At 46.1% G+C, this 14,199-nt stretch overlaps 1 protein-coding gene across 1 annotated transcript in view; it reads left to right on the forward strand.

Moving 5' to 3' along the window:
- DNAH8 (dynein axonemal heavy chain 8) overlaps positions 1 to 2,589 on the forward strand; it is a 593,387-nt gene extending 590,798 nt beyond the window's left edge. Inside the window, exons 90-91 of the mRNA XM_075338922.1 lie at positions 488 to 609; positions 2,214 to 2,589. Of these exons, the coding sequence (XP_075195037.1) occupies positions 488 to 609; positions 2,214 to 2,501 (410 nt within the window). The 3' untranslated portion in view covers positions 2,502 to 2,589. The remainder of the gene's footprint in view (positions 1 to 487; positions 610 to 2,213) is intronic.
- The last annotated feature ends 11,610 nt before the right edge of the window (positions 2,590 to 14,199 follow it).

A 14,199-nucleotide genomic window follows, 5' to 3' on the forward strand; every position in this document is an offset into this window, starting at 1 on the left:
CTAAATCTGCAGGGGGTTGAAGACTACTTGTAGGCACTGTAATGACCGCCAATGCCAGATATTATATACCGTACATATGCGTGTACCCAGATTATACAGCATATGTAATGACCGCCAATGCCAGATATTATATACCGTACATATGCGTGTACCCAGATTATACAGCATATGTAATGACTGCCAATGCACCTTCTAAAGGCACTGAGAAATAAACATATAGGATGGGCAAAGATGTAGAGCTGTTTGTCCGCTGTATACTATAGATTACACCCAGCTGTATCGCCTTTGATTGGTCTTAGTACCATTCATGGCTGTTTAACCCTCTAAATGCTGCTTTCAATAGCAACAGCAGCATCTACATGGTTAACAGAGTGATGGAGCTCCCTCTCCTGCACCATTGCACCCCACAACCAAATTCACCGGGATTTTCAGTGGGTTGTTTTTATTGTCATATTTTCTGTTTGGTGACACGCTGTTTGTTTTCCAGGATTCCTGACCGCTATGAGACAAGAAGTTGCTCGGGCACACAAGGGCTGGACCCTGGACGGTGTGTACATGCAAAGTGTGGTATTAAAACACATGAAGGAAGAAATCCGTGCTCCACCCGCGGTGAGTAGTTACTGAGCTCAGTCACCTTCCTCATACTCGCTAGTCGACCTTCATTCTGATGATCACTGGAGTCCGGCTGCAGTATGCACTCGCTACACACAGGATTGCAACAGAGCCCCATTCACTGCAGCATATCCATGATGGAGTGCACGTGCAGAGTGTGCACTCCAGTGCAATACTGTGGAGGTTTATCAGTGCAGACCCCACCAGGCATATTCCTGACCTCTTCTTTGCCCTGTACATATTCAGATGCCAGATGTGCGTCACTAACGACGTGACCCCGATGACATATCGCCCGATATATCGTAGCGTGTGACCGCCGCCCTCAGTCTCCCTCCAGGCACAGCCCTAGCCTGGCTGCACTCACCTCAGTCTCAACTCAGCCTGAATTCCAGACTCTGACAGTTTTCTAAATCAGAATGGCCACACCAACAGGTGGAGGTCTCTGATTCTCCAGACCTGCACAGCACACTGGCATTATTAAAGGGAACCTGACCCTTATATACAGAAAAAAGCCTTTGTGGAACTACAAGTCCCATAGCAACCTCTTCAGTTTAATATTGCAGGGGCTTTCTCCACTGCGACATATAGCGACCATTTACCACATTGGTGGTCGCTACCTCACTATATATATATATATATATATATATATATATATATATATATATCTCCGTCGTGAACACTTGTAACTCCATGCTCCATGATTATTATACACATCTTGGTGATGGCATGGACGCAGAATCGAGCAGTACCTGTGTGATCACCGGCGGGGGCCCGGCTGGTGCAAACATATAATGCGGCCAGGCTCGGATAATGCAGTCTAATATAAGCAATAAAAGGATCAAATGTTCAATTCTCTGTGTGGGGTGAAAAAGGGATGAAATTGAAGGGTTAATAAACTGCCTGACAGCAGTTGGGAATATGCTGAGGGGCTGCTTTTAAAATGCTATCACTATTGGGGGGTTTCCAATACAAAGGTCTCTACAGAGTCCCCTCAACATTCAATAGATCCATAAAAAATAATACATGTAAATTTCAATGAAAAAATTGAAAAATTGATGCTAAATTTTTTAACCATATAACACCGTAACAAAATTAAAAGGACGTTTGTTGCTGATTGAAGGTTTACACTGGGGAAATGGTATTTATTAACTTTTTTGTGGGGTCTGACAATCTGGAGCAAAGATATAAACATTCACAGTGTGAAAATTGCTGATTAATTGCACATTTATGTCTGTCTAATATTTTTATAAATAAACACAAAACCTAATCTAATATCACCACTAACAAGAGTCACAAAGAGCAGCCGAAAAATCGCTGGAATTTGTTATTGTCACCGATTTGGAAAATGTCTCCTAGTCGGTAAGGCTGTGCGCCTGCCATGAATTTTTGGTGAGTTTTTCATTCTGCATATTTTTGCAACATTGAAAAAAGGTGATTGTGAGAAGGAAGCCTAAAGTGTTAATGCAACGTGGACACAGGCGACACAGAAATCACTTCTCCATCATGAAACTTCTTCTCTGGACTTGCGCCGGGTCACTTTTCTGCTCTGTTTTACCATTATAAGAATGGTAATGATGATGATACTATCCTGTGTCTTGCAGGAAGGAGTGTACATACATGGTCTCTTCCTGGAGGGAGCCGGATGGGACAGGAAGACGGCGAAACTGACTGAGTGCACCCCAAAGGTGTTGTTCACCATGCTGCCGGTGCTGCATCTGTCTGCAGTGAATTCACCCGGTGCCACAGATCCTAATTCATACTTATGTCCTGTGTATAAGAAGCCGGAGCGCACTGACCTTAGCTATGTGACCACCGTGTCTCTGAAGACCAGTGAGCCCCCCGGCCACTGGATCCTACGGGGAGTAGCCACCCTGTGCGACATCAAGTGAGCCATCCAGGTGGCCATATTGCTTCTCGTCTGATAACAGAGGCTTTTGTGTTTAATGTTTTGGTTATGCTAAACTGTTATTTAGAAAGGTTAGAATATAAAAGTTCAATAAAAAGTTCTCATTTCATGAATTTCATGTAATGTCTGAATTGTAAATCCATCCAGAGAGGGCGGTCGCCTGTGCAATGACTGGTCACACAACGTCTGCTCACTGTCATTATATGCAGGTCGCCTGTGCAATGACTGGTCACACAACGTCTGCTCACTGTCAGTATATACAGGTAATATAAGAGCAGAAAGAACTACAGCAATCTCAGGAGTCAGCATAAAACAAAGGTGCGTTTATTACTGACTACTGAGCTCCAACAATAAGATCCAGAGGGATCTCGCCCGGATCTGCTGAGCTCAAAGGTGAGCAAGAAAATAGCCATTAAAGTTGAAAAGAACTTGTTTAGGGCCTTTTTATTTCAACGGATGCAAACTGTATGGGGCCCCAACGATCATTAATACCATTGTTGGGTCCCCGTACAGTTTGCATATTGTCAGCAGCACATTGCCTGTTTACATAGAGGGATCTGCTGCAGGCAATGGGGATATTAGGGTTTACATAAATTATGCAATTAGCTGATGAACAAGTGTTTCGCTCGTCCACTGGCAGATCAGTAGTATATATACAATTGATAACAAAAGTGAGTATACCCCTCCTTTTTTGTAAATATTTTATTACATCTTTTCATGTGACAACATTGAAGATTTAACACTATGATACAACGTAAAGTAGTCAGTGTCCAGCTTGTGAAACAGTGCAAATAACTCCACACACAGCCATTAATGTCAAAACTGCTGGCAATAAAAGTGAGTACACCCCTGAGTGAAAATGATCACATTGTGCCCAATTAGCTATTTTCCCTCCTTGGTATCATGTGACTCATTAGTGTTACAAGGTCTCCAGTGTGACTGAAGGAGCCGGTGTGTTACATTCAGTGTTATCTCTCACACACCTCAACATGGCTCCTCATGGCAAAGAAATCTCTGAGGATCTGAAAAAAATAATAATTGCTCTACATAAAGATGGCCAAAGCTATAATAAAAATGGCACCACCCTGACACGGAGTTGCAGCACGGTAGCCAAAACCATACAGCAGATAACAAGATAGGATCCACTCAGATCAGAACTCTCCATGGCCGAGCACAAGCTCAGCATAATATCCCAAGGTCATCTGTTCAGTATAGACGTATGAGTGCAGCCAGCATTGCTGCAGAGGTTACAGGGGTGGGGTGTCCGCCTGTCAGTGCTCAGACCATACACCGCACACTGCAGAGGTTACAGGGGTGGGGGGGTCCGCCTGTCAGTGCTCAGACCATACACCACACACTGCAGAGGTTACAGGGGTGGGGGGTCCGCCTGTCAGTGCTCAGACCATACACCGCACACTGCAGAGGTTACAGGGGTGGGGTGTCCGCCTGTCAGTGCTCAGACCATACACCGCACACTGCAGAGGTTACAGGGGTGGGGGGTCCGCCTGTCAGTGCTCAGACCATACACCGCACACTGCAGAGGTTACAGGGGTGGGGTGTCCGCCTGTCAGTGCTCAGACCATACACCACACACTCCAGAGGTTACAGGGGTGGGGGGTCCGCCTGTCAGTGCTCAGCCCATACACCGCACACTGCAGAGGTTACAGGGGTGGGGGGTCCGCCTGTCAGTGCTCAGACCATACACCCCACACTGCAGAGGTTACAGGGGTGGGGGGTCCGCCTGTCAGTGCTCAGACCATACACCGCACACTGCAGAGGTTACAGGGGTGGGGGGTCCGCCTGTCAGTGCTCAGGCCATACACCGCACACTGCAGAGGTTACAGGGGTGGGGTGTCCGCCTGTCAGTGCTCAGACCATACACCGCACACTGCAGAGGATACAGGGGTGTGGGGTCCACCTGTCAGTGCTCAGACCATACGCCACACACTGCAGAGGTTACAGGGGTGGGGGGTCCGCCTGTCAGTGCTCAGACCATACACCACACACTGCAGAGGTTACAGGGGTGGGGGGTCCGCCTGTCAGTGCTCAGACCATACACCACACACTCCAGAGGTTACAGGGGTGGGGGGTCTGCCTGTCAGTGCTCAGCCCATACACCGCAGACTGCAGAGGTTACAGGGGTGGGGGGTCCACCTGTCAGTGTTCATAGAATGGACAGACAGACGTCAATATCATGGAGGTCTCAGACCATACAGGGGCTGTAAAGGAGTCCGGTATCATGGAGATGCTTAGCATGCCATGGAAGTTGTAGACCGTAGAAGATGGCGACCGGCCTCATTATTAATGGGCGGTATGTACCATGAAAGTGGTGTGAACCTGGAGGTTGGTTCTGGCACTTGTAGTGCCACATGTTTTTGGATAGTGTTCACAGGGGTCAGTGGGATACTACTGAGGAAAGTGATATCCAAACTGTTGCGTTGTACCGTGGACTTTACAGACTTGAATCCCGTGTGTTGTGTTCCAGAAGAGCAGCTTATAAACTGCTGAACTCATAAATGACCTGTGTTCCTGTGTGCCACCTTGGAGACCTGCAAGCGAGTGACTACCCCTATGATGCAGTGTGTGAACTGTGCGCAACATCACAACCGGGAACAATCAAAGAAAATTAATTCAATGGCTTCTTAAGGCAATCCTTTCCTTTATTAGGGCAGACCTTCCTTGCACTTCTTTCCCTTTGCTCAGTTTCAATTTCCATCTAATTAATGAGTTGTCTGTGGAAAAATAAAACTTTACCAGGGTTATCAATCTGTAAAAAATCAAGTTAGTTGATGCTCGCCTATCGGAACCCTGGTGGATCCAGCACCGGCCACACCATCTATATATGACTTATGGGGAATAGCAACGCAAGAACGATAATCAGCCAGAAGGACGAAGAACTAGGGGAAATATATTGATGACTGTATCCTTTTTTAGTAAAACAGTAGGGGAAAAGTTTGAAAGCTTTTTACCAGAAATCATTCATATAAATACACTAATGAGCAAAAGTGTAACAATGTTTTGCACTTGTAACTTTCCGGCTCCATATCTCACCATCCTCTAAAGCTCTGAGCATGAGAAGACCTTCATTTTACAGATAATCATCTTGGCTATCTCATATATAAATGTGACTTGCAGCTATTTAACACATGATTAGTTGTGCAGATTCTTGTCAGGTCACTGCAATGTTCCTCTTTTGCTCCTGGTTCCTGTATACTACAAATTACAACCTGCCCTCACATTCCCTAATAGCTCAGTGTGTTATTACGTTGATTCCCAACCAAAAGGTCACTGGTTCGAATCGAGGAGCAGCCATGAAGATTTCCCAAGAAAAGAGAAGCAGCGTCATCCAGCTCAACGATAGCAGTCTCCTGGCCAAGAAAATTGCCAAACTGCATCATGTGAGGCCATGACAGGGGGAAGAATGTGAAATGAAGTCCGTCCATCCATTCAAAAGCCAAGAAGTGACGTCCAGGCAAAATATCAAAGACAAGTCGCTCATCACAAGATCTATCAGTTCTGGTGACAAACCCTGCAGCGAGATCACAGACGGCCATGCAAGCACCGAGCGATGCATGTTACTCGAATGGTGGCCCGAAAAAAGAGGAAGAAGCCTCAACTTCAAGATCATCATAAGAAGCGTCATCAGAAAAGTACGAAAAGTGGAAAGTAGAGGATTAGAAACTGGTGATTTAGAGCAATGAGTCAAAAGTCAATAGATGGCTCTGATGGGGCCAAATGGGTCTGGAAGAAACAAGGCAAAAAGGGGCGAACAGATCGAGAAATTGAAGGAACTGTCAAGTTCAGTGAAGGAAGCCTGATGATACGGGGGTGTTTACAGCCAAAGGCGTTGGATACTTGACCAAGATGGATTGTGGTCTCAATGCTAAGCTATATGTGAGGCTCCTACAAGACGAGTTACTTCATGCACTCAAGTACTGTGGGTATGAAAATGACGATATAGTGTTCCAGCAGGACAACGACCCGAAGCATACAGCGAGATTGGGGAAGAAATGGTTCAATGACAGTGAAGTAGAGGAGCTCGATTGTCCCCACAGTCCCCAGACCTCAACCCAATCCAACACTTGTGGGTGAAGAAAAAGCTGTACACCTCCCCAGTATACATCAACACTGGGAACGTGGGGAAGAGACCTGAAAAATATACACCAACACTGGGAACATGGGGAAGAGACCTAACCAGTATACACCAATACTGGGACCTGGAGAAGAGACCTGACCAGTATATACCAACACTGGGACCTGGAGAAGAGACCTGACCAGTATACACCAACACTGGGAACATGGAGAAGAGACCCGACCAGTATACACCAACACTGGGAACATGGAGAAGAGACCTGACCAGTATACACCAACACTGGAAACATGGAGAAGAGACCTGACAAGAATACACCAACACTGGGACCTGGAGAAGAGACCTGACCAGTATACACCAACACTGGGAATGTGGAGAAGAGACCCGATCAGTATACATCAACACTGGGAACATGGAGAAGAGACCTGACCAGTATACACCAACACTGGGAATGTGGAGAAGAGACCCGACCAGTATACACCAACACTGGGAACATGGAGAAGAGACCTAACCAGTATACACCAACACTGGGAACATAGAGAAGAGACCTGACCAGTATACACCAACACTGGGAACGTGGAGAAGAGACCTGACCAGTATACACCAACACTGGGACCTGGAGAAGAGACCTGACCAGTATACACCAACACTGGGAACGTGGAAAAGAGACCCGACCAGTATACATCAACACTGGGAACATGGAGAAGAGACCTGACAAGAATACACCAACACTGGGACCTGGAGAAGAGACCTGACCAGTATACACCAACACTGGGAATGTGGAGAAGAGACCCGATCAGTATACATCAACACTGGGAACATGGAGAAGAGACCTGACCAGTATACACCAACACTGGGAATGTGGAGAAGAGACCCGACCAGTATACACCAACACTGGGAACATGGAGAAGAGACCTAACCAGTATACACCAACACTGGGAACATAGAGAAGAGACCTGACCAGTATACACCAACACTGGGAACGTGGAGAACAGACCTGACCAGTATACACCAACACTGGGACCTGGAGAAGAGACCTGACCAGTATACACCAACACTGGGAATGTGGAGAAGAGACCCGACCAGTATACATCAACACTGGGAACATGGAGAAGAGACCTGACCAGTATACACCAACACTGGGAACATGGAGAAGAGACCTGACCGGTATACACCAACACTGGGAATGTGGAGAAGAGACCTGACCAGTATACACCAACACTGGGGACGTGGAGAAGAGACCTGACCAGTATACACCAACACTGGGAACGTGGAGAAGAGACCTGACCAGTATGCTCCAACACTGGGAACGCGGAGAAGAGACCTGACCAGTATACACCAACACTGGGAACATGGAGAAGAGACCTGACCCCAGTATACACCAACACTGGGAATGTGTAGAAGAGACCTGACCCCAGTATACACCAACACTGGGAATGTGGAGAAGAGACCTGACCAGTATACACCAACACTGGGAATGTGGAGAAGAGACCTGACCAGTATACATCAACACTGGGAACATGGAGAAGAGACCTGACCAGTATACACCAACACTGGGAACGTGTAGAAGAGACCTGACCAGTATACACCAACACTGGGAATGTGGAGAAGAGACCTGACCAGTATACACCAACACTGGGAACATGGAGAAGAGACCTGACCAGTATACACCAACACTGGGAATGTGGAGAAGAGACCTGACCAGTATACACCAACACTGGGAATGTGGAGAAGAGACCTGACCAGTATACATCAACACTGGGAACATGGAGAAGAGACCTGACCAGTATACACCAACACTGGGAACGTGTAGAAGAGACCTGACCAGTATACACCAACACTGGGAATGTGGAGAAGAGACCTGACCAGTATACACCAACACTGGGAACATGGAGAAGAGACCTGACCGGTATACACCAACACTGGGAATGTGGAGAAGAGACCTGACCAGTATACACCAACACTGGGGACGTGGAGAAGAGACCTGACCAGTATACACCAACACTGGGAACGTGGAGAAGAGACCTGACCAGTATGCTCCAACACTGGGAACGCGGAGAAGAGACCTGACCAGTATGCTCCAACACTGGGAACGCGGAGAAGAGACCTGACCAGTATACACCAACACTGGGAATGTGTAGAAGAGACCTGACCAGTATACACCAACACTGGGAACATGGAGAAGAGACCTGACCGGTATACACCAACACTGGGAATGTGGAGAAGAGACCTGACCAGTATACACCAACACTGGGAATGTGGAGAAGAGACCTGACCAGTATACACCAACACTGGGAATGTGGAGAAGAGACCTGACCAGTATACACCAACACTGGGGACGTGGAGAAGAGACCTGACCAGTATACACCAACACTGGGAACGTGGAGAAGAGACCTGACCAGTATACACCAACACTGGGAATGTGGAGAAGAGACCTGACCAGTATACACCAACACTGGGAACATGGAGAAGAGACCTGACCGGTATACACCAACACTGGGAATGTGGAGAAGAGACCTGACCAGTATACACCAACACTGGGGACGTGGAGAAGAGACCTGACTAGTATACACCAACACTGGGAACGTGGAGAAGAGACCTGACCAGTATGCTCCAACACTGGGAACGCGGAGAAGAGACCTGACCAGTATACACCAACACTGGGAACATGGAGAAGAGACCTGACCCCAGTATACACCAACACTGGGAATGTGTAGAAGAGACCTGACCCCAGTATACACCAACACTGGGAATGTGGAGAAGAGACCTGACCAGTATACACCAACACTGGGAATGTGGAGAAGAGACCTGACCAGTATACATCAACACTGGGAACATGGAGAAGAGACCTGACCAGTATACACCAACACTGGGAACGTGTAGAAGAGACCTGACCAGTATACACCAACACTGGGAATGTGGAGAAGAGACCTGACCAGTATACACCAACACTGGGAACATGGAGAAGAGACCTGACCGGTATACACCAACACTGGGAATGTGGAGAAGAGACCTGACCAGTATACACCAACACTGGGGACGTGGAGAAGAGACCTGACCAGTATACACCAACACTGGGAACGTGGAGAAGAGACCTGACCAGTATGCTCCAACACTGGGAACGCGGAGAAGAGACCTGACCAGTATACACCAACACTGGGAATGTGTAGAAGAGACCTGACCAGTATACACCAACACTGGGAACATGGAGAAGAGACCTGACCGGTATACACCAACACTGGGAATGTGGAGAAGAGACCTGACCAGTATACACCAACACTGGGAATGTGGAGAAGAGACCTGACCAGTATACACCAACACTGGGAATGTGGAGAAGAGACCTGACCAGTATACACCAACACTGGGGACGTGGAGAAGAGACCTGACCAGTATACACCAACACTGGGAACGTGGAGAAGAGACCTGACCAGTATACACCAACACTGGGAACATGGAGAAGAGACCTGACCAGTATACACCAACACTGGGAACATGGAGAAGAGACCTGACCAGTATACACCAACACTGGGAACATGGAGAAGAGACCTGACCAGTATACACCAACACTGGGAACGTGGAGAAGAGACCTGACCAGTATACACCAACACTGGGAACGTGGAGAAGAGACCTGACCAGTATACACCAACACTGGGAATGTGGAGAAGAGACCTGACCAGTATACACCAACACTGGGAACATGGAGAAGAGATCTGGGATCAGATATTGGTGTACACATGCTTGAATCTGATGGAGCCCAGAAGGAATCAGGCAGAGGTGAAAGACATAGGTGGATTTACAAAATACTAACAAAATAATAAAAATTGAAAATTATTTTTTTAGGATCAAAACAGTAACAATGCAGCGACATGACAAGAATCTTCATAACTAATTTTACTCTAAAAGTCACATTTATGTATGAGAAGCCAAGATGATTGTCTATAAAATGAAGGTCGTCTCACGCTCAGAGCAGTAGAGGATGGAGAGATATGGAGCCTGAAAGTCGCAAGATCAAAACATTGTTACTCTTTTGCTCGTCACTGTAAATAGATGCAAAATTTAATTGTAAGATCAGTAAATGTAAAGTGGATTTTTTTTTTTGCGTCACTATTTTTAATTCTATGTACTAAACTTATTTTAAAGTAACAGATTGTAGTATTTACATTTATAGAGAAAGAGTTGTCACTTTAATGTCTTTGCTCATAAAAATCTTTCTCCAGAGAGCAATTTCTCTTCATTCACAGGAAATAAGTTTGGGGCATATTTTTCAAGTAAATTGGGATGTTAAACAAGCAGCATGAACATAGAAATGATTCCCTTGGGCAATGAGGCATTGCAGGAGGTCGGGATGATGGATATCAGATCACAGCCAGCGGAGAACAAGTGGAAAAGACAAATTACTAGTTTTTCCCAAGATGTCAGGATGCAAAATCTAATGTATACAGTAACTATCAGATAGTAAATGTGATTCTCTGCATGTGTAGGGATGGGGGAAAATATGCATTAGTAAGCATTTTGATAATATAAAGGTTATAGCACTTCTAGCAGGACTTCACCAATGGCACATGGAAGAGCAAGAATCAGGAGAGGAGGGTAAGCTGGACCTCAGGAGGACACTTGGAGACGGGAACACCAAAAGATGCAGCTTCAGGAGTGACACAGAGGAACTGACAACTTCTGGTTGATTCAGGACCGCTGCTCTTGTTAGTAGCTTGAACAAGTGCAGGGATCAGTATGTTATGCTTACAGCAGATGAAGGGTTATTGCTGGTCTGGGCCAGGAAGTAAATGCAGATAGTACAAACAAACAAGAGTTTATAGAGATCATTGCTAGCTCAGAGAACTGGGAAAGCAAACTAAAAAGCAGAAGGTAAATGAGCAGAAGGTTACTTAATACATAAACATACATATGCGCCTTAAAAGGCCTTGGGTGATGATGTCACAGGAGTTCCTCAAGCAATTTATGAAACCCAACAAAAAGCACAGCAAAGGGCAGCGACCATAGGGGAAGGTAACTTGGTCCTGGAGTTAAGAAATTTGCGTGTAATAGGCAAATGCAAATTCCCCTCAACCAAAAATTGGAAATAGCAGACATTTTCCACTTAAGGAGAACAATTGTAAGCCCTAAAGCCAGATCCTAGTGGAGAAGGAAGAGAATTGTTAAAATGAAACACTGCAAGTGATGCTGGTTATGTTCCACACACCAATGAAATTAGAACCTTCAGGTGCGATAGTAGACCTTGGCCAACAGAAGTGGTTTGGATAACAGAGAGGCCCTTGGATTTATTACCTCAGACACACCATTAAACAGCTGAAAGTTGGGTATAATAATGAACCTTGAGAAAAAAAAAGTCATAATGAAGATGAAGAGTCTGCAAAGTGATAAGTTCTTTGCCTTACAACTATGATGACCCTGTCCAAAAGCGTCATGCAATTGCAGATGGAAAAATGGCATCTCTTTAAATTTGAGACAATCTGAATTGAGTAGAGGTTAATTTCTCCGAAGTCCATGAACTGGGACCGGGATAAATATCATCAGGAGGTCGTCCAATTAAGGGATGCTTCACCTTGGTGAGAAGATGTGCCATGGCTATTGTCAAGGCAGAAATTTAGGTAAGACTGCTAATGGAGTCTTTGTTCAGGGCAAATGCAAAGGACTGGTCCAAATTAGCTATCTGCGCAGATATTATAAATAACTCAGAAGCAATGATCACAAAAACTGTGTTCACCGTTTGAGCCAGTATAGGTGACTGACTCATGTATTAAAGACTCGTGATTATACCATACAACATTCGACTTCGAACTTGAAGCAAGAACAGGGAGTGATCATCCCACATATTACATCCCTTATTTCAGCTGTGAGAAAATCATAATTATAAAATTCTCTCAGTATATTATGAATACCTCTCTGTTCATTATTCATTCTGGCTTGATTATCTAGTTAACACATTCCTTCTTTGTGTGAAATCACTGATAAGACTTTCACTAAGAAGGGCTTCACTGTTAATTGTTTATACATCTGTTCACTCATCCTTGGTTAACTCTTTCTTGAACATACAGCTTAGAATCATATTATGGCGTCTGTGCAATTGTCATATAGACACACAGATAATTATGCAACAACATCTATATTTTGATTATTTACATACACAGATAATCTTATTACATTTGAACAAACAACCTATAGCCTAGGCTACCTTCACACTATGAGGGGGGAAAGCTGCCTGGTGAAACCAACTGAGATTGAAAAGCGTGCAGGTAAGTGTAGAAATTACTAGGATGACCTGTCAATCGGCATTACAAGCTACAAGTCATGAATGTCCACTGATGCCACAAATTCCCCCTCTTTCATGGACACTACTACTGATTGTAAAGACACCATCTCAAATCTGTGACCCGAGACAAAGCTGTTGAGCTTCAGATCCATCTGTGACCTGGATTTTGACTGTCCCATCTTTTATATAAGCTATGAAAATATTAGTGATGTATCCTTAGATGAGGTTCTTGAACAGGAACCATTCTTGAGGACGTGAATGGCTTAGAAAAAGGCAGATATGTAGGGTTGACATCTCGGGCAGATTGTGGAGAAGTTAGAGAAAGCTACTTGCAGGTAGGTTGGAGAACTATATTCTGTAATCCACCAATACCACCTTTCTGACCCAGGCGTTGTCTAAATAGACAAGTCTCTGAAGGAGAGAAATCAATAACAACCACCATCTCCTGACTCAGTAATTGGAAAGTCCTCACTGGACACAGATTGTGCCTCAAAATTGAGAATTTCTTTGTCGCTCCTTATTGGGAGACCCAGACAATTGGGTGTATAGCTTATGCCTCCGGAGGCCACACAAAGTATTACACTAAAAGTGTAAAGCCCCTCCCCTTCAGCCTATACACCCCCCGTACTGCTACGGGCTCATCAGTTTTTATGCTTTGTGCGAAGGAGGTCAGACATGCACGCATAGCTCCACAGCTTAGTCAGCAGCAGCTGCTGACTATGTCGGATGGAAGAAAAGAGGGCCCATAACAGGGCCCCCAGCATGCTCCCTTCTCACCCCACTCTTGTCGGCGGTGTTGTTAAGGTTGAGGTATCCATTGCGGGTACGGAGGCTGGAGCCCACATGCTGCTTTCCTTCCCCATCCCTCAATTAGGGCTCTGGGTGAAGTGGGATCCTTTCGGTCTCCAGGCACAGGAGACCATGCTCCATCCACAGCTCCTGAGGACCATGCTGGATAGGAGCCGAGTATCGTTCAGGGACATGGCCCTACTACTTTGAGGTACTCTGTGTCCCCGTGGGGACCGCGCACAGCAACACTCCAGCATTGCTGGGTGTGCTAGTGCACCGGGGACAGCAGCGCTGACTGCGTTTGTGCCATTACACACTTCAGCGTCGCTGAGTGTGTTCGTGTAGGGGGACTGCCGCGCTGACCGCCGCTGCCATGGTTATCACTGCGGCGCGGCTGGGACTGTTAGTGCGCCGGGGACTTCCGCGCCGACTGCGCTTATACGGCGGCCGCGCTTATAACTCGAGTCCCCGGCTTTTGCGGCCTAGTCTCGTTTTCTTCCCGCCCCCAGCCCTGCCAGTCAGGGGAAGGGC

This window comes from Anomaloglossus baeobatrachus, chromosome 3 (assembly GCF_048569485.1).
Source record: "Anomaloglossus baeobatrachus isolate aAnoBae1 chromosome 3, aAnoBae1.hap1, whole genome shotgun sequence".
Taxonomy (NCBI): domain Eukaryota; kingdom Metazoa; phylum Chordata; class Amphibia; order Anura; family Aromobatidae; genus Anomaloglossus; species Anomaloglossus baeobatrachus.